General features: G+C 38.8%; 1 protein-coding gene across 8 annotated transcripts in view; it reads right to left on the reverse strand.

Moving 5' to 3' along the window:
• Positions 1 to 1,652: 1,652 nt before the first annotated feature.
• The window catches only part of relch (RAB11 binding and LisH domain, coiled-coil and HEAT repeat containing), a 30,696-nt gene continuing 6,199 nt past the window's right edge, over positions 1,653 to 26,149 (reverse strand). Inside the window, exons 2-31 of one of the 8 annotated variants that reach the window (XM_029529628.1) lie at positions 25,751 to 25,840; positions 23,019 to 23,090; positions 22,825 to 22,880; positions 22,560 to 22,673; positions 22,133 to 22,327; positions 21,593 to 21,687; positions 20,953 to 21,082; positions 20,687 to 20,844; positions 19,946 to 20,021; positions 19,764 to 19,859; positions 18,743 to 18,766; positions 15,037 to 15,149; positions 14,805 to 14,895; positions 14,135 to 14,206; positions 13,887 to 14,027; positions 13,623 to 13,763; positions 13,271 to 13,418; positions 12,955 to 13,111; positions 12,724 to 12,847; positions 11,899 to 11,947; positions 11,142 to 11,221; positions 10,659 to 10,765; positions 10,412 to 10,511; positions 8,771 to 8,853; positions 6,516 to 6,579; positions 6,269 to 6,407; positions 6,034 to 6,150; positions 4,501 to 4,589; positions 3,850 to 3,920; positions 1,653 to 2,520 (exon numbers count right to left, since the gene is read on the reverse strand). In XM_029529628.1, the coding sequence (XP_029385488.1) occupies positions 2,400 to 2,520; positions 3,850 to 3,920; positions 4,501 to 4,589; positions 6,034 to 6,150; positions 6,269 to 6,407; positions 6,516 to 6,579; positions 8,771 to 8,853; positions 10,412 to 10,511; positions 10,659 to 10,765; positions 11,142 to 11,221; positions 11,899 to 11,947; positions 12,724 to 12,847; positions 12,955 to 13,111; positions 13,271 to 13,418; positions 13,623 to 13,763; positions 13,887 to 14,027; positions 14,135 to 14,206; positions 14,805 to 14,895; positions 15,037 to 15,149; positions 18,743 to 18,766; positions 19,764 to 19,859; positions 19,946 to 20,021; positions 20,687 to 20,844; positions 20,953 to 21,082; positions 21,593 to 21,687; positions 22,133 to 22,327; positions 22,560 to 22,673; positions 22,825 to 22,880; positions 23,019 to 23,090; positions 25,751 to 25,840 (3,113 nt within the window). In that variant the 3' untranslated portion in view covers positions 1,653 to 2,399. Of the gene's footprint in view, positions 2,521 to 3,849; positions 3,921 to 4,500; positions 4,590 to 6,033; positions 6,151 to 6,268; positions 6,408 to 6,515; positions 6,580 to 7,968; positions 8,052 to 8,770; positions 8,854 to 10,411; positions 10,512 to 10,658; positions 10,766 to 11,141; positions 11,222 to 11,898; positions 11,948 to 12,723; positions 12,848 to 12,954; positions 13,112 to 13,270; positions 13,419 to 13,598; positions 13,764 to 13,886; positions 14,028 to 14,134; positions 14,207 to 14,804; positions 14,896 to 15,036; positions 15,150 to 18,742; positions 18,767 to 19,763; positions 19,860 to 19,945; positions 20,022 to 20,686; positions 20,847 to 20,952; positions 21,083 to 21,592; positions 21,688 to 22,132; positions 22,328 to 22,559; positions 22,674 to 22,824; positions 22,881 to 23,018; positions 23,091 to 25,750; positions 25,841 to 26,149 lie in introns of those variants that run through there. The other 7 variants (XM_029529625.1, XM_029529624.1, XM_029529629.1 and 4 more) reach the window with 7 other exon arrangements.

Below are 26,149 nucleotides of genomic sequence, written 5' to 3' on the forward strand. Positions count from 1 at the left end.
ACACATTGAAAGAGCTGGGAGAATGTTTTCATGCAATAACATACAGCAAAAGGCAGCTTCAGTTCTGGATGTGCAGGGCATAAAAAGTTAAGGGCCTTGACAAACAGAAGATTATTCTGACACGCAAAAAAAAAAAAAAAAAGAAACCCAAAAACACCAAAAGCAAATAACACATTCAGAGTCAGTTTCTTCACACATATCTGTAGATATCAACCGACACACAGTCACACCCACACTGCATCCTTGCCACCAGTTTCACCCCTGACTTGTTTGAAGTATTTGTCCACCTGGTGAGTTATCAATGATAATGGTTGATTATTAGCCTGAATATGCAAATACTTAATGTTCAAACACACAGTATAGGCCCACAGGGCTGCATAACCAGCTGCAACTTTCTGCACAAAACAGTGTACTCGAATACAGGCTCATCAAAATTGATCAAATGCAAACACGTAATTTATGCTTCCCGTTTTCATTATCCTGCCAAATGCCACCTCTCCACTGAAACCGTTTCTTTTGAAGGTCTCCAAAGGAGAGAGAGCATGGATTAGGAAATAGAATCTTAATGGAATATCTTTGATTTTATTTCTGTATTTATTTGAGGCAAGTTGTGGGGAATGTCCCGTGAGATGGACTTTGGTTTGTTGTCTGAGGGAGACAATAACCCACATCAAAGGGTTGGACATAATGAGCAAGGACAACAGGAGCGAGAGTTTGTCTGTGAAATCGCTTTGTTTTACTGCCCTCAACACCTGTCAGAGCTTGGAGTGATAATCATGACCCAGGACAGTTTATCATATGCAATAAAAGTCTAAAAACATGCAGACAGTCAATGAAGCTCCCAGAGTGACATTTTAATACACAACTGATCTCCATCATTTAATACCATGACACCAATTTCAAATATACATAATAAGTACCACCCTCTTCAGTTCAGTGTATTATACAGTTATTTACTGTTTCTTTTAGGGCATGTCCCCGTCCCCCAACCCCCCCCCCACCAAAAAAAAAAAAAAAAAAAAAAAAAAACTGAACCAAATCCCCACTTTAGAAAGAAACAGACACTGCAACACAAATGCAAGCTGCAACGGACAGAGAGGGAATAGTTATGATCAGTGTTATCTTCAAGTTCACATTGCCAAAACGGAAAGACAAAAAAATAAAAAATAAAAAAGTCCATTAACACAGTAGTGAAACGTTTATGTATAAGACTGAGAAATAAAATATATATATGTGTGTGTGTGTGTGTGCATGTGAGACGAGTGACAGATAAAAGAGAGACCCAGCATAAAGAGTCGGGCCACCATGAGCTGCTGGAGCAGTTTCAGCGCTGCTTGGCTTTGACTCTAAGTGTCTGAACTTGACTGATGGTGGAAACTAAAACATTAGTGCATGGGCCTATGAGTGGACTGACTGAACACCACATACTATGATTCACAACATTTTCACTCAAACCACTGAGTGGCCCTTTGTGTCGTATAGATGGGAGCAGTATCATCCTGTTTCTAGACAAAATAGTTACATGAAGTGCAAATTTCTTTGGAAGTTGGAATAAAGTATGTTTTCTTCTTTATTAAGACATAAATAAGTTATAAAATAGAAACTATCAAAACAAAAACCAGACACAGACTTTGAAGAATTAAAGGCAAGACTTTGCTTTTTTTTTTTTTTTTTTTTTTTTACAGCTTCAAGTAGACCTTCAAGTAGACCTCTGAGCCATACAAACACACTGCACAACGCATTCTTAACAGACTGAGAGCCATTTTGTGGTTCAATCCTTCAGTGTAATTTCCCTCACAACAAGTTAACGCAACAGTCATACAACCTTTTGCTTCAAAGTGATGTTTAAAATAATAAATGAAATCCAGCAGGCCGTGCTCAGAATTTTGTCTTCTTGGCAATGAAATGAACTTGTCTGAATAAAGAAGCACTGCACTAAAAATTATTTAATTTGGTGATACTTTCATGTCCAGAAAGGTCCAAGAGGTAAGTCCCTATTTATCATTTTAGGTGGATCTCAATACTGTTCAGTTTCTTCCCATCTCTCTGCCCTTTTTCAGAAATGTCAATGTTAGGAACACTGATTCAGAAAAACAAATCAATACTCTGCCAATGTCTTCATCATGATTAAGAGCAAGGAAGAGGTAAATGAGCAGAGGGAAAACCTCAGCTTTCACTGACAAAATGTTGCTGTTCCCCTTTAAATAGCAGGTTGTCCTTCTGCACTGAAAATTTTAAAACAAAACACAACTTTCACCAAACCTTCATTTCTTGAAACTGTATACATAGCTCTCTTGTACTTTATGCTGAGCCAATGGTTTTTCCAGTTAAATGAAATGCTCCCAAAGAGCACAGGGGTTTGTCAGTTAACTTTGGTGGTTGATCATTCAGCACTGTGTTCACTTCTTTCTCTGGAAGACATTGGCCAGCATGGCGCCGGAGGTGGTCAGCTGACCCATCTTGCTCAGGAATTTGGTCTTGGCATCCTCACCCACCAAACTGGATGCAATAGACATTGACCTATTATCGAGGGGTGGGGGGAAAAAAATACAGTATTAAGGTTGACTTTGACTACTTAGCAACACTGTTTATTTCTGCTATAGCAAAACAAATGGACTACAAAGAAAACAGAATTACTAACTATTTAAAATTACTAATAAAACTTGTATAATTATGTGTCTATTATCCTTTAGTCCCCTTTGTTAGAAGGGAAATGTCAACATAAGTTGTCATGACTTTTACAGTCCAACGGCTCTGCAAGTTCCTCATTTGGACTATGCAGTATTCTGACACAGCAGTTACTCTGTGAAGCCCCACTAAGATCCTTTCTTAACACCAATACCAAATAAAGTCAATGAATTTAACAATTTTAGACTTTTGGCATCTAGATAAACTCCTAGTATCCAAGAATTTCTAATAAACTACCTCGTGTCTCATGGCAGAGAGACGGACCCTCATGTGAACCACATGGGGCTCAGTGGATTACTTGTAAGTGAAATCTTATTTTGGTGGGAAACCAAAAAATGTAATCTATTAAAGTTTTGTGAAATGCACTCCACTGGAGTATTGCAGTACAGTATCTTAATACATCCAGTAAAAATATTTGCAAACTATTGCCACTTCAAAAGGGCTTTCTGACCGCTGAGTTGTGCTAGCCACAAAATATTAGGGTTTCCATAATTTCACAGGGAAGTAAAGTTTTGCATCAAATATGGCTTAAGAAATCTGTTTGCTTATACTTTTTCCAATGTCTTAAAAGATACTTGCTGTGAAAAGAGCCTAGTTATCAATTATAGTCAGGAAAGTCAAAAAAAGGCTTGACAGGCCAAAATGAAAGGGGAACAAAAGTATTTCGGCACAAGTTCAGAGTTTAACTGAGGGTTTGGGAGAACACACCCAATACTGAGGTTATGTGCGTGCACAAATGCACACATACATGCGTTTCCTACATACGTATACACACACACTTTGTTTTAATGAGCCCTGAACACATGTTAACAAGATGGGGGAAAGATCTGTTGAAAGACACCCACAGTATGGCCAATGTCGCAGCCCTCTAAGCTTTACCAAAACAACTCCTCTGTCTTTCTCTGAAGATACCCACATAATGAATGTGGCTCCAACACTCTTGCATGCTCTATTCTCCCCTGGGGATTAACCCACAATATGGGCGCACTCCCAACACTGTCTACTGACCCCACTCTTTTCAGTGGGATTGATTTTTCATCCTCCAACTCCCACTTTAAAGCAATCACTCGTTCCGTCACAGCATCTCGTGCAATAAAAAAAACAGTGTTTGCAAATAATTTCAGAAAAAAGGAGTGACTGTGTGAATGGGACTGTACTCACCCTTGTGCGTCTGCCATTCCTCTGTTTTCCACCTTGATTTCACACTCCTTGATCATAGAACTCAAAATCACCTGTGGCGAATGTAACAGACAGAAAAAGCTTTCATGCGGTCTTTCATGCGGACAAAATGATCTTTGTCATAGAAATGCCATTTACAAATAGCATGTTTTTAACTACTACAAAATAGGTAATGTACTGTAGGTTAATTCCTGACAATATAAAGTATGCTTTCCAGTTTGGAAAATAATTCCTGTCTTAGAATCTAGTGTATAGACCTTACAAGGCATGTGCAGGGAGGGAAAAAGTCAGCTGATTGTTAGTCACCTTGGGAAAATGCTCACATGAAATGGATCCCGTGAGATTCTGAGACACAAATAAATAAAATGGTAGAGGTGTGTGTATGAGTGTTTCTGAGAAAGGGGTGAGGAGTCCAGACTGTCTGTCTTTGACCACTATAGGTGGTATAGATGCGTTCGGGGTTGAGGGAGCCAGAAGGAAGCAGACGATCTCGCCTGTCAGAGTGCGTATGTAGATGTGATACTGTATTTGTGTATTCATGTGAGCATTTTAAGTGTTAACTTGTTGCTTAAAGAATTTGTGTAATGCATGCTGTCTTTGTAAGAGTGTTTCCATGTGTCTATGTCTTCAGACCTCGTGCTCAGGAGAGAGCTGCTCCATGTCAGTGCGGAGACACCTGAGGCCAGGGAGGAAGTGGTTGACCATCACCTCCTCAGAAATGACTGCACATGAAGTTAAGGAGTGGATTTTTTTTATATATATATGGAAGCTTAACATACCATTAAATCCAAAGACCCTGCAGATATACCAATAAGGCGTACAACGCAGCCAAAAATGGTAACTAATTTTTAAGTATGACAGATCTCATTTCCAGCAATCTCTTATCTGTTCACATTTTATTTTCCAACTACAGGTATATAAAAATAAACTAAAGAGGTTGGTGATTTCAAGACCAAAAAGTTACAATTACAGTTTGGATAGCGTTTCCAGGAATCACCAGATGGGTGGAGTTAATGTCAAACTAAATCCAAATATTGAAAAAATGCTTCAGTGACGAAAGACATATGTGACTTTCAAATATTTTCCATTCGACTGAGTAAATATTATAAAAGCAAGAGGTGACACAAATTCAGAATTGCAGAACAAGCCTGCTCTTGTCTCTCCAGCCACTGCATGAGTTCTGCCACCTGTCACAGCCAATGGAGCTGTAAGGGAAACAGAGGGACTGAAGGTATACTGCCACAGATGGGAATGCAAAATTTCAGAGCTGGTCAGAGTGATTACAAGAAAAAGACGTGCAGTGGGAGGTAAAGCCTCTGAGGTTTGGGCTATACCTCCTGGACACTCCTGCACTGTGAAATCACAGCCTAACAAAGATCCACAGGAATGAACCCCAGACCAGCTGTCCTCTTTGAATGTGTGAGTGTGTATGTGTGTGTGTGTGTGTGTGTGTGTGCTAGAGATGGGTGGGGTTGACAGAGACAAATGGGAAGAGGGAAAGGACTCTGAGAAAAGTGAAATGGTGAGAGAAAAAAGAAACACAGAACGACAGGAGCGAAGGACGGCAGACAGAGCAGAGGTAATGTTAACGTGAGCATGAGAGCTATCCTGGGAACTGTCACCAGGGATTGAAGTTGATGTGCAGTCCTTTCCTCCTCTCACGCTCTTTCTCCAGCTCTCATCCTTTCCTTTGCTTAAGTAACCCTGTAATTACCTCAAGACCCAAAATGGAGGGAGCTTATTTTTCCTTTCTCCTCCTGCCAAATGACAGGCAAACTTTGCCAACACACACACGGAGCCACACACTCAGACACTGGGGCCATGCTGATACACACCACCACACAGTTATACAGGCATGTTCAGCAGGACATGACCAGCATAGCTGCTATTTGAGTGCTTCTTCTAACAACTTTATCCCTGACTCATCGTTACAACAGCTAACTCTGAAACTGGGCCAACACTGACACGGACTTTTTGTAAATAATTTTGGAAATAAATAAAGCACACTGGTGATGATGTGACGACTCAGAAAATACAGACTTCCCAGATTCCCTTTAGTTTTAACAACATTAACTGCTCCAAGTAGCAGCATATGGAAAGTGTAAATGCAAGATGACAAGTTTCTTTTCGAATTTTGACTTTTAAAGTATTAATCACGAAGGATACAGCAACAGGAGAGGGCGCTGTAGGCCTCAAACAGCTGGGTGGCGATGTCAATCCTCTTGTTCTCTACTGCTTGGCTGTTGTTAGCCAGTGCCAGCTTGTGAAGGTGTGGGAGCACGACTAGAGGGGAAGGAAAAACAAAGAAAGGTCATTGAACAAGTACACGTGAAGGCCACATAAGAGGCAGACTGATTGGGGAAAAAAAAAAAAGACAATGGCAACCATTTCTTTCACATACACTCATCCCGGAATCGCGGCTCTGTGTTAGGTCCGACTCTTCCAAACGTCCTGATAATTTCCATGTGCAAAGAGTGCTGATCTTGGTACTGAGGGTCCTCTAAAAACGAAGCCAGCTGCATTTTTACACGTTCCAGCAGCTACACAGAAAAACAGAAGGCCACAACAGTTTATGCAGTTGGTCTAAAGTTATTGATTACGACTGCATACATATTAGGCATGAACACAGTTTGACATTTCCTGTTTACCTCTTTTTGTGTGACTGTTTCCATGATGGTACCAAAGGCAGGAATAGTGGATATCCTCACTGAGCTAAAATCAGCAGGAGAGCAAGACATTGGTTTTACCATTCATAGTCACTAAACCAGTCCTTCAGGTTTCCGTCCATGTTCCTGATTAGCATAACATCAATCACAAGTCAAATATTATCTTAAATCAATTGTAAGATTTATTCTAAAATGTCTGACTTGCCACTGTTTAACCACATTAAGATGAATGGCTTAAGGTTGTTAGTACAAACTAAAAAGCTCCTTTCAGATAAAAATAAAACAAACAAACAAACATTCTACTGATCTACTTAAATATTGACTGGAATTATTATTATAGTGGATACTACACAGATGTTATCATACTAAAACAAGTTACAAAGACTCATTTAATTATGTATGCTGTAGTTTGTTTTTTTGTCTTTCAAAATCTGAATTAATTCAGGAATTAATTTTAAATAATTCTGTTATAAATTTTTGTTGAAAGTGTGAAAATTCAACACAATTAACTGTAGCTCCTGCTACAGGTTGGGCTTTACTTTAGGCATCAATAACTCACTTAATAATAAGTTAATTTTTTAAAGCGAAAAGCACCATGAATATTTTTTAATGAATCAATTACTCCTAAATTACAAGACATAAAATGCATAACAAAAACATCTGAACATAACCAATGGTTAAAATAAATGAGCAATAAGCGAGGTTAATCGGGTGTAGGTTGGGTGATATTAGATGATCATATGGAGCAAGACGGATCAAAAGATACACATGGGGCATTTTAGAATCAGTGGACTAAAAACAAATGTTTTATAATGTCCCAATGCTTTCATTAATATTTCACACCCTGGTTGTTTGTGGACAAAGTAAAATATGTGAAAGATATGTTAAGATTTTAAATTTTATATAGTTTCAACCTTCATGTGTTTTTCAATAAAGAAAATTATGAGATGAAAAGGGGGCTGCATTCCAACAGTGCCACTAATTGTATCATTGTGTCCAATCATCCATCATTTGTATCGGCAGCTAGAAAGGTTGTATTTTAATTCTTTGAACGGTCAGCACTGTTTGTTGCTGTTCTTTGTCTATATTGTGCTGAAAAGGACAACTGAGCCCCATAGAACTGAGCCAAGGAAATGCATTTCTTGACAGGAGCTGGACACTTTGGCTCCTGATCAATGTGTACTGATGATAGGATATTTCAGTCAAATTTTGTGGTGGTTTGGGAAGCTGCCACGTCAGCTAAACTTTCCAGTGTACTGAAGGGTTTTGGTGCCACGTGATCACAAGTGTTTTTTTTGTGTTTGTGTGTGTGTGTGTGTGTCCGTTTAAACTTTTTTGAGACAGACTTCTACAAAGACACTGCTTCACACTGTAAGGTTGCAGCCCACAAAATGACAATGTTTAAACAGAGATTTTCTTGTGTGGATTGACTCACAATTCAGGCCCACTGCACAGAGTTATAAGGGCCGGAGCCGCCCGGCGATCTACTAATGCTTCACTCATGCCTCGGAGAACCAACTGCAAACCCACCACACAGCAGGATGAGAGAGAGGGAGGGGGAGGCGGGAGGAGGAGGAAAGAAAATATAGACAGAGATTGGAGAGAGGTGCAAGGAGGAGGTATAGATTGAGGGGGATAGTCAAGAAGAGATAGTGAGACAGAAAAATAGATTTTTGGGAATAGATAACCAACCGCTAGCTGATGGGTCGGTCAGGAGGAGGGGCCCTGCTTTAATGGGGTTGTGTGTGGAGGTAAAGGGAGAGGGGGGCGGGTTACAGATGACCATGCTGGAATTGTGCGATTGCTTAACGTCAGCAATGTGCACACACAACGATCTGGCTGAGGACTGGTTACTGTTGTGGAGTGATGAGGCAACAAAAGCTGGCGTGGGTTAGTGTTGCAGATTGATGATGCTGACATGCAGTGTTAATGTAACAGTGGTAATGCTGATGAACCACCCCAAGGCACAGTCTGACCCTAAACAGGAGCAATTCCAATCTCCTTAAAAGAAGTCAAATGGCTGCAATTAAGGCAGAAAAAAGGAGGAAAAAAACCCCCTGAAAATTAACTCGTATCAAAATTCATCAGTAATTTATCAATATTTTTCTTTCTGAGATGTTTTGTTTTATATTTGCTCCTGTCAGGCACAGACTTGAGTATGACAGTTTTCAGGTGGCAGAGAGAAGGGGGGAGAGAGACGCGGCGCGGTTTATCGTTGTTGTTGATGTTCCACTTACATTTCAGGGTCGGAGGACAGTGTGATGAGAGCCGGCACCACTCTCTGAGCTACCAGCGTCTCATTCACCCCCTTCACCAGCAGCTGATCGGATTGGACAGAGCCAGCCGTGATGTCACAGAGGTGGGCAGGGCATTGGGACAAGAGCGAGCAACACCGCCAATAGATAGAGAAAAAAGGAAAAAAAAAAAGGGCAGAAAGGGAGGGAAAAGAAAAACAAACACAAAAAGATAGGAAGAAAGTGATATACAATGACAAGAACCATAGCTGCAAGGCACGGAACGGCACTGCATGTATCAAGCATGTGTATACACACATTCACACACACACACACACACACACACACACATGCACAAAAAGATATGCAGAAGTAATGGCAAAGCCAACATAGCTAAACTGCACGTGTGTAATTTTACAATATGGTGACCATAAAGCTGTGGGATCTTTCCACAAATTCCAGGCCAGATTATCATTTCTTGAACTAATCTGATCTGGGATCTGAGGTAGACGTCCACCTCCTAACCCACACGTTCAACAATGGAGGACAATTATACACTATGAAATGGTGACAGTGAGGCATGTTGGGAAAAAGAGGAAAGTACTTCACAAAACAGGTGGGACATGGATACAGCCTACCACTCCTCCTTCCCCAGGTTTAGACCAATGGAGGCCCAGTTTTACTGCTATGTCTAGAGAACATTTGACCTTAAAGTGTGCACAGAGCTCAGGATGATGTGATTTACTACGGATGTTTCCAATGGCTTAGGCCAGGACTTCTGCTTTGAAACTCAGTTGGATTCAATCACAAGGGGGGGAAAAAAAAAAAAAAAAAAAAAAAAAAAAAACAACAACAGGGAAATAGATAATAGTGATATTATATTTCCACAAGACCTGAAATACACAGAACAGTAAAAAAAAATAATAATTAAAAAAAAAAGCATTTGCAGGAAAACATTTCACCGAAAAAGAACAGGCCTTGAACTGCCTTGAAGATACTTTCAGGCTGCAGATTTTTCCCTTTCTGTGACATTCAGCAGATATTTATGTAGTTACTTCTGAGACCTGGGCACAGTGAAAGGTCTAATGTGAAGGAATCTAGCCATACAGATGAAACCAGAGTTCTAATAAGCTAGAGGAATCTTCATTCACACTCATAGGACAGAGTAGTTAAATAATAAATGCTTGTTAAACAGCAGCAATAGCAGGCAGAGCTGGCACATATACAGCACATAGGTAAACATGAAAATATTTTAATATAAAGTAGGACTATACAAGTGAAACTGTGAAAGACAATTTTAGCTTAATAATTCATTCATTCTATTTCATTTTAAATGTACCACAATAATTTGTGTAAAATTTAAAAATAATTTAAATAGAGAACTAATGAAGTTAAAAACTAAAAAAAATGCAATTAATATTAACCTTAATCTGAATTTTAATTAATGAATAATAGTTATATATAGTTGTATATAGTTATATACAATTGGAAAAATAGTAAAGTCGCTTATGTTTCAAAAATGTGAACTACAACATATCAACCAGTAGTATTTACCAAAAAAAAAAAAATAGTTAAATGTGATCAACAAATATAAACAGCTGGAATTCATTTAATACACTGTCTGTTTGTGCGAGTGCTGTGTACCTCAAACATCCGTGCTGCTGTACACCGAACCAGTGCAGAAGTATGGACTACACCATACCACAGGACAGTCAGCAGTAGCTCATGGTACACTGGGTTGGCACTGAAACAGTGGAAAGCATTAAAAATGGGGAACAATGTCAAACTCTAAATGCACTTGCTTTCAAACTGTAAATTTATTTATTTGACCCAACAACATTGCAGATTAATTGGTTTGGACTGAAGAGACAAGAGTCTGTGTCTGTCTTACCCCAGCTCTACGAAGGAAGCCTTAAGGCTGTCGAGAGGTGCATGGGATAGTGACAGGGTTGTCATGACATCCTCTAGGAAACCCACTAACAACTTGCGATCTTCCTCCTTTAGAGAAATTACAGGATGTTTGTGTCAGTTACATCATATGTGCAATACACATATTCATATTGACTCATATTGTCACTTTATTTTGTAAACGTGTCAATTTCAACAGATCTGCTAGTGTAAGTTGGGGTGTTGTTTATTAAATGCATAATTTTATGAGCTTTAGAGCAGAGCAATGTATATAATGTAGAGTGTAAATGTAATTTCATTGTGTGTGCATTGACTTAAGTGTGTGTGTGTACAATGACAATAAAAGATTCAAAAAAAAGTCAGCCTGCTGTGCTTTGGAGTAAATTTTCCTATGTGAAAAAGAACAAGGTATGATTCTATATTTTCAAGTCAGCTACTAATGGGCTGAAGTTGGCTATTAAGTTACCTGGTTATAGCATGTCAGCACTCCAGTGGCATAGATGGGGACTGTGGCTTTGGTGAGAATACCATTCCCTGCTGAAGCATCTGAGAAATAAAAAAGTGGTAAGGGGAATGAACCATCGACGAAAATTCAACCTCAGCCATTATAAGCTCTTGAATGTTTTTTTTTTTTGTTTTTTTTTTGCATCAAGCACTAGCATTTATTTTGTTGTGGCTGAATTGGATTATGTTCCGTTGATGCTACTGCTTAGCATTAAACTGTCATTGACTTTTCAGATTTTTCTGTCAGCAAAATTCTTCTTCACACTCACTGTTTTTTCCCGCTCACTATTTGCTTTATTAAACACTATCACAGCTGTGCTTGAGAGTTTTCATTATATGTTTCATACAATTATTTGGTTAATAACAATGTGTCAACAACATACACTGACCATGAGATTTAACAAAACTCCTTTTTGGTGAAAAGGACTATGATTATAAGGTCGGAATGACCTAAACATTGGCTTGGCCTTGAGACAAATTACATTTCAGAAATGGCCACAATACCAAAGCTTAATCACTTGGCAGCAACATGAGAGCAAGCACTTCTTACAAATCCAAAAACTTCTCTGGAATTCAACAACCGAAAAAAAAAAAAGAAAAAGAAAAAGAAAAAGAGCAATGACTCAAAATAGCTTGTTTACATCAACATTGTCTGAACTCCACCTAGCATTGTTCTGCACACAGGGCTGAGAAAATGTGTATGTTAATGCTGCTCTTACCAACATTCTCTTCAGAAAGTCTGAGAATCTCCTGAAACTGTGGTTTAACCTGCAAAGGTCATGAGGACAAATAAAAGATTTATTACCATCACCGGATTTATAAATATAATTCAGCTTCAGTGTTAAGTACAAGATCTTCACCACTAATGCCTGGTAAATAGCTCACTATATAATCTTGATCAGAAATATTTAAAAATCAGTGCAACTATGTTCAAAATCATACCCTAATTCACTCGTTCCTTACTCCCTACGAGCAAAAAATGTGCGCTGAAATGTTGGGATACACAAATGGAATTTTAATGACAAAAACAAATTACAACAGACCAAGCTTTATCCTGTCTATAAACAGTTCTTATCTATGCAAAATATATGTTCTGTTATACTGTATAGTGGTAAACTATAGACAGCTGCAAGTTTAGTCTAAATGTTCATCCATGAAAAGTAATATTGTTCCCCTACTATAGAACAGAACATCTATTTTGCATAAACAAACAACTGTTCTTGCATCAGAAAATGCATCAGATTTTATTACATATTGCATTCAGGAATTTTAGTACAAAATGTGGCAAACTATTACTTTATATGGCATTATTACATAATTAAGAAAATTTTTTTTGCATTAATACTTATTGTGACATTATTACAAACTGCAGTGTCCTTTAATTGTACACTGAGAATTTAGTCTTACAATCTAAAACAGTGGTATACTAACAGGAACTTATGTATTGAGCAATTTAAAAATTAAACTTGAGGGCACTCAATGTCAGCAGCGAACAGCTATTGCATCTTCAACAGCAATGTTTTTTCTCAGTCATGTGGCTTTACCTTAGTGTTAGTGAAGATCTTTCCAAAGGTGCGGCAGAACCTCCAGAAGAATCGAGAGAACTCATGGACACAAGTTGATGATGTCACATTGATCCGACCTACAATCTCTATGAGCTGGGGAAGGCTTGAGGCAGAAAAGACAGATGGAAGTCAACATATGGTCATATCTGTGTATGATTTTCTGCTGAATTTGTGTATTTCCACATCCAAGTGTATGTGCACATTTCTCACAGTTGATTGACCACCCATAAGAGGCTATCCCAGCCAGTTGTTCCTTCATGCTCTAGCTGGTAGTCATACAGCAGCAGCAGAGCACTCAGCATTTCCCTGCTGCCTATAATTGTAGCCACATCCTGGAGTGGAGAGGCTGGCCTGGGGAACCGTGTGACTGCAAGGCACAGGATCAGAATATCAGTAAATGTCAGTAAATGTGTTTCTTTAATATTTAAAACACGCATAAATTATACGAAGTTAAGATACAGAGGATATTTTTCCATTCTACTTGACTTGTACATGATTTTTCTGTATGTATGAGCAGTTGTTCTACCCTCTATTGCAGGAATATTTCCGTGAAGTTTAGCTCTGCTGGTGAAAGGTGCATTCTGAAGTACCACAGCAAACAGAGGAGGAATAAGAGACTGCAGGGCCGACAGGAACATGTGTAACTTGTGTTCATCCAGACTATGTTCTCCTTGCTGCAGAAAAAGCAAGTACAGGGGGTAAGAAACAGGAGAGGAGAGATTATGAGAGTAAATGTGAAATAGTGCAGTTAATGGTATGCATGTGTCAAAGATCTGTATCCTGGAATTTACAGGCAAGCACACATACAAACAAATTTAGGCAACAGTATGAAATGTCACCACACTGGTTTTTACCCTAAGTAGTTTCTCTATACGTGCCAACAGTGAAGGGATGAGTGCAGTTTGCAGTGTTCCCAACTCTGTGGTCCAGGCAGCAAAGGCAGGAATGAAGACCTGGTGGACTGCACTGACCACCCGCTCTGACGGGTCCCCAAGGGAGAGCAGCATTAGCTCAAAACCCTGGAATAAGACAATTTAACAGAAGTTAGTATGAAGACTCACCCACAAACACATAAAATACATTAGGCTCATGGTTTTCAACACAAACTGTTCTTGTGAAGATTCCCCTCGAAACACACAAACCTGGGAGTACTTGTCGGGGTCATCTATATAACCCATGATAATACCCAGACTCTTGACCACAGCTTCTCTGACCATGTCAGCCTTATCCTCAGTAAGCATCTGCTGCAACATGGATAGCACCAGAGAGCTACGGATCTCCTTCTGCACAGACAGAAGGTATGACAGACAGGAAGACATGATTAATTTATAGTTCATTCATCTATATCCCTGTACAGCTGTTTAATTCTGTATGCACAAAATGTTCTCACAGGCAAATATGGTGCTAAGGCTCCACAGGATTCTGCAACCAGCAATCTCCTCTCTGGATATTTGTGGTTAATCTACAGAAGACAACAAAACAGTGTTGAAGCAAGAGTGGAAATGAAGCAGACAGGAGAGAAGCCACCGTGGAATGGAAACAACCCAAGTCTCATCAACATGCTGACCCTCTGGAAACCAATGTTTATCTTTCTAGGCAGATTCTCAGCCTCCAAACTGTTGCCAGCTGTTGTTGCTATGGAAGCAGATTGCGTTTACCATAAAATGCAACATAAGGTGATAAGTGGTACAGAAAACAAAATTGCTTTACAAAGCAAGAATGTGGATCTATCTAATGAAAATTTCTGCAAGTAAGGACTGCATACTGATTAAATATTAATCCATCATGCTATTACTTAAGTACATGTTTATGATGATGTGATTTTAAAATGAAACTTGGAAACCTGAACCAAAAATTAACACAGCGTTGTCTAATGCTCATAACAAAAGTAATACAGTAGGTCTATGTCTTGAGTGAAAACGAATCATCATCTTTTGTTGAGAATGGATTTGAAAAGCTCTTTAATGCAGGTGGGAATTGTTTTTATCCTTATGGAGCAGATGTGATAATCAGTGGCAGCATATGGGATAACAAAGCCACCTGCAGTGTGTGTACCATACCTGTTCCCAGCACTGAGGAAGTAGCTCAGCTTCCACACGGGTTGGGCCCACATGCTTTGCAAACGCAACACACCCTGTCAAAATCATTTGTCTTTGGAAGGATACACACAAAAAAACAAATAAATGTTTGAGAGCACAGTGGATGAACATATAATTTTATCTCCCTAAATGTATATTTTAGTAAAAAGTTAACATGATAACACTGTTTGTGCATTGTTCTGTCTATGCACACCTCTGCTCGTCATCTGGTCTCTTTATGAGATTAAAGAGGATGTGGAGGAGTTGGTCTCTCTCTTTAGGCTCTGGGTGAAGGCAGGCGGTACACAAGATGAGGGGAATCAACTCCTGTAGGAGAGAGAAGAAGCGAGACAGAGAAGTGGCATCAGTTCAGATGACTAGGTAAAAGCTGAGTGAGGTGAAACATACAGGGACAGAATGGTTGGTAGCAATCAAGCAGGCCTGAAAGTCTATGGAGTTGGGAAACAACAGAGAGAAGGTGTTTAATGTAATGAACAGAGAAATGGAGCGTCACGGAGAATAAGAAATACATGGGTTCTCCTTTGAAACCCACAGGAGCCTGCCAACACCAGTTAAAAACATGCTTACCTTCACTCTTTGGTGTTACACATTGACTTATTTTGGCTTTGCAGTCACACATACAATTACAGTAACATAAAAAGCGCATGCACACACTCAGAGCACAGCTGCATATAGACACACACACACACACACGCCTAATGCAGTAGTTACCCAACTAAAACACAGCTTTATCCCTAAGTTCAAGCATAGTTCACGGGCCTTCCAGCCAGACGAAAGAGAGCTCAGCTGCCCTTGATACAGGCCCTCCATGGCCAAATTGTGGTCAGCTCTACATTCCCGCCACACACACCCAAATTAGAGAGTGCGTACAGAGTTAAAAATATATTTTTTTAACAAACTGTTTTTTTCCAGGAAGATATCATATTTTCCTGCCAAGTGCTGGAAGGAGGAGCAAAACCTCAATGCTAGATGGACAGACGGACTGGACAAAGACTTGGGTAAAAAGGCTGTGATGAGTCACTCACTTAATCCTAGACCAACACTCTGAAGTCAGTGCCATGTTGGTTATCTTTAAAAAAGTAAAAATATGTCATTTAAATATCAGAGGGTCATTTTAAGTGGTTACATGGTGAGTTCAATATGAGTCAGATCAGGTCAAGCTAAAAAAAAAAAAAAAAGAAAAGAAAAAACTGCAAATTAACTAAATGAAACCAAATTTAACTGTCATATTCAATAGTGTTCAGTTTTAGCCACAGAAAATACCATGCATCTTCAAGAGATATTTCTGGAGAGTCAGCAGCACTAGGCTGATAAAATAAGTGAAGGAAAGAATTCATAAAGACCACACGTTTAAAAAGCCAGAACTCATGCTGACCCTGCTCTATTTCTGTGTGAACCCCTGTGTTTCTGATGTGAAGGAGGTTAGACATCAGACCAGTCCTGGATAAACACTGTGGGCAGGTAGACCGGACAAAACCATACCAGGACCGAGCAGCCTGGTGGCTGATGCTTCTCTTTAGCAGAGCAACTGCCCTACCCCTAACTGCACAAAGAACGCTATGTCCAAGCAATGATATCCACAGATGTCCCTCCTTCGTGTGTTTGGGATCGATGAATGTTGGTCCACTAAGTAACATTTGGGCTGGACTTAACTTGACCCTTATCAAAGATTAATCTTAATCACTTTATTGATCACCTTACTTTTCTTATAGTGCCAAAAATAATCTTACAATATACTAGATGGATTGACACAAACTTTTGTACTTTAATAGTCTCGTCACTTTTATCCTGGTGGCACCATGAGGTTGACAATTACACAATCTTTTGTGAAATTTGTTAACAACTGAAAGACTGCCTTGGAACTTCGTGCACATCCATGTCCCTGTCAGGGTGAACTGTTATAACCTTGGAAAAGCTCTGACTTTTCATCTAGAACCACCAAATTATCACAAAAAATGTCTATCAGCCTAAAATCTGCTTTACTTTGAGTTGCTACTTAGCAAAGAACAACCTACTAACATTAATGAGCTAAACTGACATGGTGGAAATGGCAAATAACATAATACCTGCTTACCTTTGACATGTTAGCACTGTTTATCCAAGCCTGTTAGTGTGCTGGAATTAGCTTAGCTCACAGCATTACTGTAAACAGCCTCACAGAGTTCCAAGCATAGTCTTGTTTTTTCATATCCATCCAGAATTTAAACATTGCATATAAAACTCTGTGACCTATGTTTTACTTACACTATTTCCATGGTTTTGGAGTTCTGTGATGGTTTAACCTGTCTTTGCTATCTATTCTTTGTTACGTAGCTTGTTATAATTTGCCTTCTAACAACACAGATAAAACTTGTCTTCATCTTACCAGTCAGTTAATCTGGCCAGAAGAAAAAAGAAAGACAGTCTTTGTTGCTTATATTTACTGTACTTGGAAATTCTATAAAATCTTCACAATATATTAAACAGGATTAAGTGAACATGTCATAAATAACTTTTTTCCTCCCACAAAATAATACAAATAATGGTGAATTTCAGTAACAACATACAATCCATTGAGTTGTGCATTGTTCAGTGTAGCATATTGAAGAACATAATGATTAATGATTTACAGTTTCTGATAATACAGCCAGGTGGCAGGCACAGTTTCAATGTATCATTCTACCGTTTCAAGTCAAACAACTTTTGTTCTGAAGTTGGTGTCGCATTCAAACAACTAAAAGGTGTGTCTTTAGGTTTGTGGTAGTTAAAAAGTTTCAAGTTGCAAGATGGAAGTGTGAACAGCTGTGTTTCTAAGTGTGTATGCAAGCGGAGCCATGGTTGCTGAATCTAACGGATTCAGTACAAAGTCCACACCACTGAAGAAACCCTCTGTGGCGTAAGTGTTCTGCTATGTTTTATAGTTTTGCTATCTTCTCCCTTCAGTTTGTTTATCTTGATTTTGCGAACAGATTAAGTTCTCTATAACTGCCAGTGTTTGATTAAAATCCCATAACCATGGTGATATGCAAAGCAGCCTGAATGAGAACTACTCAAACCAGATTTACCCCTTTCAAATGCCCAATTTAAAGCTGTGTGTCATGTTTCAACACAAAATCCAAGCACATAACATATCTTTTTTTACATGGACACAGACACACACAAATTGCATGCAAGCAGCTACATGTAAGGCAGAATACCTGTCTAGATATCTGTATCATAGCTTGCAAGGGTTAATACCTTGTTGTTGCCTGATCTATTTTAAAATCTCTATCCTCTACTTTTTCAGAATTTTTTTTTTTAAATATTCCGTTAATGAAAAAAGCATCCTCAATACTTCTAGTGGAGAAAGACAATTTACTTTACTTTACTTTATTAAGTTACCAGAACATCACTGCACACCTCACATAAACGACTTTAAAAGCAAATTGTTTGGTCTTGTTAAGGGACAGAAATGTAGCAAAAGTTATTTTAAGTGTCTATAAAATGTTATTAGAATCATTAAAAAGAACAAACTTTGAAATGCCATAAAGCCACTTAAATTCATTAGCATTGTAGCAGATAAAACAGACAAGGAACCAATAAAAAAAGAATTAAGATGCACTGGGTTCAAGAAACGTAGAGTACATGACCCACCTAAGGCTAAAACTGTAAACCTTAGGCATCAGTGCACATGAGTCCATATTATGGCTACAAATTATTCTTCAAATTTTCTCTTAAGACAGTGAAAAACAGTATAATGACAGTCATCAGCAGTTTTAAGAAATAGGAGAATTCAATAGCAGAGCTATTAAAAAAATGAAAAATGAAAAATTGAGTCGGCGCCTAAGTGGCAACAGTTGTAGCCAACAGGAACTGGGCATTAGTAACATATTTTTGGTCTACAGGTGAGAACCATGCAAATGAGTGCGTGAAAGACTCACCTGGCAAAGATGTGCAACCATTCTCTAGAAGAGAGGCATGCATGAGAGTGAGAGAATGAGTGAGACGAAAAGAGAAGAATAAAAATGAACCAGTGAAGGCAAAAAACCACAGCAAACGTGAGTGGGGGACAAAAACAGCTGAGGAGAAATGATTTTGACGCTGGCAAAAAGAAACACCATTATAAAAGAAGATGACATTTCCACTCAATAGATAGACACAAGTCAGCTGGATGATTGCAGGTTATAAATGCCCAAGTTTAACATCTTTAATTAGTTATTTTTCACAGAGGTAGACCGCAGAAGATAGCCAAATCTGTAAATGGAACAAAGTATAAAAGTGTCATGTAAAGTGTAAAATTTGTTTATTGGGTTTGAAACATTAGTTATCAAAAACAAACCTGTAATAACACCAACTGAAGCGCAGCTTAGAAAGCTGGCAATTTGTATCCTGTGTAACACTACACTGCATGTTAGCAAAATTTTGGGAATGCCTTGTGGCACAAACCAAGAACAGGGTGGTGTTCCTTCAATGCAAACAATAGCAGATGGAGAAATGGGTGAATCACCAACAGAAAAAAAAAAAACAAAAAACAAACTTAAGTGTTTATGTAATTAAAGCTTCAAAGACAAAAACTCAGACGAGATATCCAAGACCATTTTTAGTGGTATTTGTTGAAGATGTGTAAGTAAGTGACAATATCGATCATAATCTACATATAAAAAAAAATATCACAAATATTTAAATTAACATAGGTTTAGTGTTAATACAGTGCACACCAAACCACCAGTAATCATGACACTTATGATGTTTAGAATTAGTTCAATATCCTTTTAGAACATCACACTTTAGAAGGTAAAGATGACTGTACTCTGCAGTTCTCCCTAAATTTTCCACCTGCTTTGTCTTGCTGCTGTGTGTGTATCTATTGAACGCTACGAGAAGCTGCCTGTGGTGATGACAATAATGAAGGGGATACAGGGAGGAGAGGAGATAAAAGAAGAGCAGCAGAAGTGGGGTTACCTCTCGTTTTGCAAGGAGGACATTGGGGACGATGTGAGGGAGACAGCGGCCCAGCATTAACATCACACTCTCCTCGCTGTCCGCTATACGAGACACCTGAAAAAGAGAGGCGCGTGATATAATTGTATTTTCATCATTGCTTGTTTGAATACCTGCAGGAAAGAGAGTGCGTGTGCACTGACCTCAGCTCCCAGGCGGCTGTCGGAACACATTCTGCAGAAGGACAGCAGGGCTTGCTGGAAGACTGGGGATAACTTCCTGAGACAATGCAACCACAGATAAAAAATAGTCACAGCAGTCTACACCATTTAATTCACACTCCACAAAAACCGCAAAAGCTGCCACTGTTCAATCTAACTGCAGTGTATTTCAATGTAACAAGAGAACTATTTTTTTCATTATATATGAATAGGACATTTTCACAGCAAAATAATATGAGTTTAAATTGCGCACACAATATTTAATTGTACAGAATTCATCAGTTGACAGCAGTAAACCGAATTCAGCATGGCTGAGATAGTAGTAAGAAATGTTTATACATGACCAAAAGTTGAAAGCTTAATTCCCACTAAGATGCCAATAAGTGTTAGTTAAAAAAATAAAAAATCCCAAAACCTACATTTGTCCTTAAGAGGGCAACAATTCGCCTCAGTGATGGATTGTCCAATGCAACTGCATAGGCATTCAACTCCATCTAGTGGTAAAGTTTGGGAACTAAACTAAATGGGATCGCCATTATCAGCTGTCTTTTTGATTCATTTATCTAGCAGTACAGTCTGAAAGGACTGAATTTACTTTATAAACTAATTCACAGATAAATACAATATGGTTGACACAAGGACTGTTATTTCCAAGGGCACATGCATCTATTCCCATACAGATAAGCATGTTTTATGACAAACATTCTTTGTTTTTACACTCACCTGTTTGGTTTATCGAACTGGACAGGAGGCCTATTCTTAAGCTTGTTGTGGGATTGTGAGTGGGACTGTAACGTGCTCTGAGTGGAAGGCCGGTCTGCGTCAGTTTGAGGCTCTGAGACCCCCCGGATGTCAAGATACTGGCCATTATCTGTAGGAGGCTGAGAGTAAAACTAGATTTAGTTAGGTCTGTCAGTGTTCACCAATTAATCAACAAATATGAAAGCAGACTGTAACGATATGAATGTCATCCAAAATCATCCACATACCACATGAAGAGGATCAGTGGAGGAAGTAGTTGTGGTGGTTGAAGAGGATGGGTTAGATGTATTCTGGGAGCTGAGTTCAAGAGTGGCAGGAGTTGGGGAGGAGACGGTCCTTTTTAGTGTCTGAATCTCACTGTAAACAAGAGAAAGCAAAAGGGGCTGTGAGATATTATAATTATCTGAGAGATATTGAGCCAATAAAACAAAAGCCCACCATGTAGAAGTAGTGTGAGAACAGTTCATTAAAATTTCTCAACAGTTTTGTGTGCTAAGGAAAATTTTCTCTGAATGTTAATTGAGACAAGAAAAGACCTGGAAGGAAAATTTGTTCTACAATGCAGCAGTAGTGTTCAGGGGGGAGATACTTACTGACTCATTGGTCACAGTTATTGTAATAATCAGGACTGTGAAACATTTTCAGATTTTTATGGGTTATAAATTATACATTTATAGATTCAGTGGTGAGTATTCTTGTTGGGTTAGCACTTAACAGCTGCGTAAGTCAGCACCATGGTATAACAACAGTGGTCATATGATAAATAAAATATGAAACACAATTGGAGGCAGTGCCTGTTTTGTATTCTGAATGATTTACTAGTATATGAACAAAATTACATGCACCTGTGTGTGCACACAAACGTACCACTGCAGCTTTTTGATTTGCTCAGCTAGGCTCTGCTTCTCGTTGTTGAGGAGGCCAATCTGGTACTCCAACTCCTGCACAACTTCTGTCTGTTGCTACCGAGGACAAAAATGAAAAATGATCAAATAAACACTACATGAGATCAAGAACAAGTGCTCCAAAAGATTAAAGTCTGGGTTTGGTGATATCTTGGACGTTTTTAGAAAAAGAAGAAGCCATTTTCTCGGGGGGGGGAAGTGACTAAGTAGAGGTGACACAATCACTGAAATTCTGTGCACTGCCTCTTCTAATTGACTATGATCAATCAAAGCAACAGGGCTTCAAGAAAAGTCTACATTACAACTCATACCAACGTGTATGTGTGTCTGTGAAAATGGATTGGCTATTTGAACCATAACCTTTTCCTTATCACAAAGCTTTTCATGGAGCAAAAACAAAACATGAGCAAGAAAGCTTTGGCTAAGCAAACTTGGCCAGATAGAGACTGATTGTGAGGCATTGTCGCAAGCATGTATGCAAGCTTGTGTCGCTAGAAAATACCTGCTGTGAGAGGTCAGGCTTCCTTGGGGTATCCTGGGTGATGCAGTTTCCTGGAAGATCACTAAAATCCACTCCTACTGATGCATCAGTCATGTTGCGAGGGGACGGAAGGGGTGTGCCACAGTTCCTGTAAAGCTGTAACAGATCTGGGGGTTTCGGGATGTTGAGGCCAACATCATCCCACAATTCAAAGTCCTGGAACAGAGACTTAAATAAGCAACAAGTGCCAAGATGTGTCTCTGCATACATATAATTTTAGTTCAGAGTAGGACAGCCGATCCTAGTTGAATTTATTTATGGTCACATGACCCTACTACAGCTACTACTGGGGCCATCATAGAAGTCTAATAGCTATTATTCTGAGGTATATTGAGCAGAGCAGAAAAGTCAGCAAAGATAAATTATGTAACAGAATACTAATCTTTACCTGATCATCGTTTTCATCAGAGAAAGTGATAGATGAGAGTTTGTATTCATTTTTTAATAAATATTCATTCACAAGGAAGTTTAAGGCTCTTTTCTCCAGTGGACGTATAGGCTCCTGAGGCAGAGAGGTAGAAAGAAAAGCTGTACAATAAAAAATGGCCTGGCAGCAATACTTTTACAAGGGATTATAAAGCGTACAATCTTTCTTTTCATTTGAATTAAGGGAACAGTGTCACAGTTCTTCATCATTAGCACAAATTCCCCACCTCAATTTCAGGACTTGACTTGAAGTTTTTTCTCTCCTGAGAGGGAACCTCACTCTCTGAGAAAAATTGAGAAAATACTAGATGAGATGCTGAGGCATTACTTTGAATCAGAAAAAGAGATAGCTGTTTATAAAAAAAGAAAGAAAAAAAAAAAAAAGGGTTCAGGTGTAAAAGAAATTAAAAGTACGCCACACCTGCTGCCTGAGTCAAGTTGGCGCGCAGAGCCTGAATGGTCTCCTTAGCCTTCCGTAGTTCAAACTCCAGCACTGGACAGGAAGTGACAACACACACACACACACACACCACACACACACACACACACACACACACACACACACACAACACACACACACACACACACACACACACACACACACACACACACACACACACACACACACACACACACACACACACACGAAGTGCATCCAACCAAAGACAGGGAACAAACAAAAACAAAAACAAAAAAAAAAATGGGCATGAAAAACAAAATAATCACACGAAAGATCTTAAGAGTCAAAAAAGAAAAACAACCAAAAAAGGATGCATGCAAATCATGGAATTAGAAAACACATGCAGCAGAGGATCATGGTAAAGCCAGCTGGATGACAGTCTGAGTGTGTAACGCATTGGCACAGGATTTCCTGCCCTTTTTTTTTTTTTTTAAATCTCCCATCAACCACACTAATGGGTCTGACTTAAAAAGTGGGAGTCCAATGTTACTTTAGTTGTAGCTAAGGTGAGTACAATTATTCAAGCTACTGAAACGTTTTGACAATCTAGGAGCTGTCTGACACAGGATTTCTTTGAAACAAATGCCTTGTTAACAAGCCATTAAATAATTTGGTTTCAAACCACTCTAAGGACACTGCACAAATTTTTACTTCATAATAGTCTAGCATGCCATTCTATTGAACAAAATCTAAACTGTAAAACAAGGTTTTATCCTCGTTTTCATTAAAAAATAGAACATATAAGACAAGCAAACTGCTTCTGACATCTTCTAAATTCAGAAGCAGCACACACTAGGATAAGGTTTTTCATTTGTACATTAGCATTTGAACTCTAAACTAAAGAAAAAGAACACACAAAATCTTGGACAAGTTAGATAGAAAACACACGCAAAAAGTAAGAAGCAATGGAGCCAGGGGGAAACTAATTTGCATAGCTGTACACTAAAAATCTGATTCCTGATCTGATCCTGATGTTGTCCCCAAATTTGATTTAATGTCTAAGTCCATTATTCAAAAGATGCTGTAGGTAGGACTTTACCAGGGGAACTGCGAAGAGCAGATCATCATCCTTATCGGTCATTCTTAATGACAGATTATTTTGTGCAATTTCCTCAAAGGTCATTTTCAATTTTTTGGTTTTTATATCAAATGCCAGCAATAAAGTAGAGGGATCTTTCTGACAATGCACCTGCTCCAACCCAAATATCCCTAAAATTTCCAGCAGATCAAGAGTGCACAGCATGCAAGCGCAACAAAATGGAAACCAAACGGGAAGAGAGAAAAAAATTTAAAATAAAGAAAAAGGCTAGTCTGGATGGAGTCTCTTGTCCAGTATTGTTCACTGGGGTTTGATCAACGTCAGGAGAAAGCCAGAAAACCCAGAGTCAGACAGCTGGGGGCAGGAATCTTAGCAGGAAGTACAGATTGGCCAAGGATGGAGGTGGGGCTGGGTGAAGAGGGGAAAAGAGGAAGGGGAGGGTGCCAATTTTGGAGAGTGGGCAGTGTGTTGATAAAAGTTACATGAAAAAAGATGCATACTTTGTAGTTCAGATACCCTAACCCATGGAATCTCCATCTCTGCTGCATGGTTTTTATTGTTCTTTAATTGCATCAACTGACAAAATCCCCAAACCATGAGCATGTTATTTCACTGCTACATTTAACTTTAACTCAATTGCAGACACTGACCTGTACAATATCATAATTCTTCATTTAGCTAAATCATGCAATATACACATTACTGGCATTTACAAATTATAGCCCTCATTTATAGTAAGCAGGCATATTGAGCCCTTGTGAGAAAAACAAAATAAAAGCACACTGCACAAGATATACATCTGTTTAACCACTTTAAGGAATAAATCAATATATCCATACTGCAGTTATGTGTTTGTGTTTTGGGATTTACTGACTAACTAACCAAATAGGTAGATGACTACAAAAAGTTCACAAAGGATAATGTTAAACACTGTACTATGGAAGAGTGTGCAATGCTTAAAAAGTATGTCTTCATGTAATTGATCAATGAACATTTATTGTATTTACAAAAATTATAACATCTGAACAGCTACTCTTAAATTCATGTTTTGTACTGAAGGCGCCATTGGTCTGAGATTCAACTGTTAATGGATTCTACGACATCTATCTCATGGTGTGTCACGACTGTACCACAGGTGAGAAGAGAGTGTGATTTCAAACAATGCTGAGACCGTCTCATGTGCCAAAAATACCCCAGACGGACTCGACAATGTGACAGCAGAGGACAAAGAACACCTTTACCAAGTTAAATAAAGAAACATATTTCATGTTTGAAGTAGAACGTGTTTCAAAATATGCTGATTTTAGAGACATTTTGTTGATTAACTGTATCTCTACCTTTGTTTAAAACTTCTATATCGATATAACAATGTGACACTATGGATATGAGAAATTAAACTAGATCTATATTCTAACATCATATGGGTTTAAGAATATGCCCATTACTTTGTCAATACTTTTACAGCAATGACACTGACAGAATGAAAAACCTTTTTAGATAAAACATCATGATTTGTCTTTGCTGTAGCTGTTGGGCATTATTTGTTTTTTTTTTCTTGATTTGCTTTCCTCCATTTTTGATGTCTTCAATGTAAGGGTTATTGTTTATTTATTTTTTTATTTTTTTAAATCGCAGACAACACAGTTCATCTTACCTGCCACTCGATCGTCTGACTCTCGGTTGCCATCGTCTGAGTAACGGGCAAAGTCCAAGGAGTCCAAGGTGCTGATGCTGCCTGCTCGATCTGAGCACAAACACAGGGAGGGCAGTGAGGTAAGCATACAATGACATTGCCTCTCAGTTAGATGAGTTCGCTGTCAAGCTGAAAAGCTGTGGCAATGTATTGATCCTGATCCTGAGATATTGCTTAACACACACTGTCACCTCAGAGTGGATTGGGGACAGAGTCAGCTGTAAAAAAGTAAAAACTTTTGATCAGTTTAAAAGCATGCTGATACTGAGGTTGAATCAAAGGATGGTGAGTAAGCGCTCGACCATTCTTCCAAAAAAAAACTGATGGTTTGGCTAAAAGCAGAAACCTACAAAAAAAAAA

Source organism: Echeneis naucrates, chromosome 20 (assembly GCF_900963305.1).
Source record: "Echeneis naucrates chromosome 20, fEcheNa1.1, whole genome shotgun sequence".
Lineage (NCBI taxonomy): Eukaryota > Metazoa > Chordata > Actinopteri > Carangiformes > Echeneidae > Echeneis > Echeneis naucrates.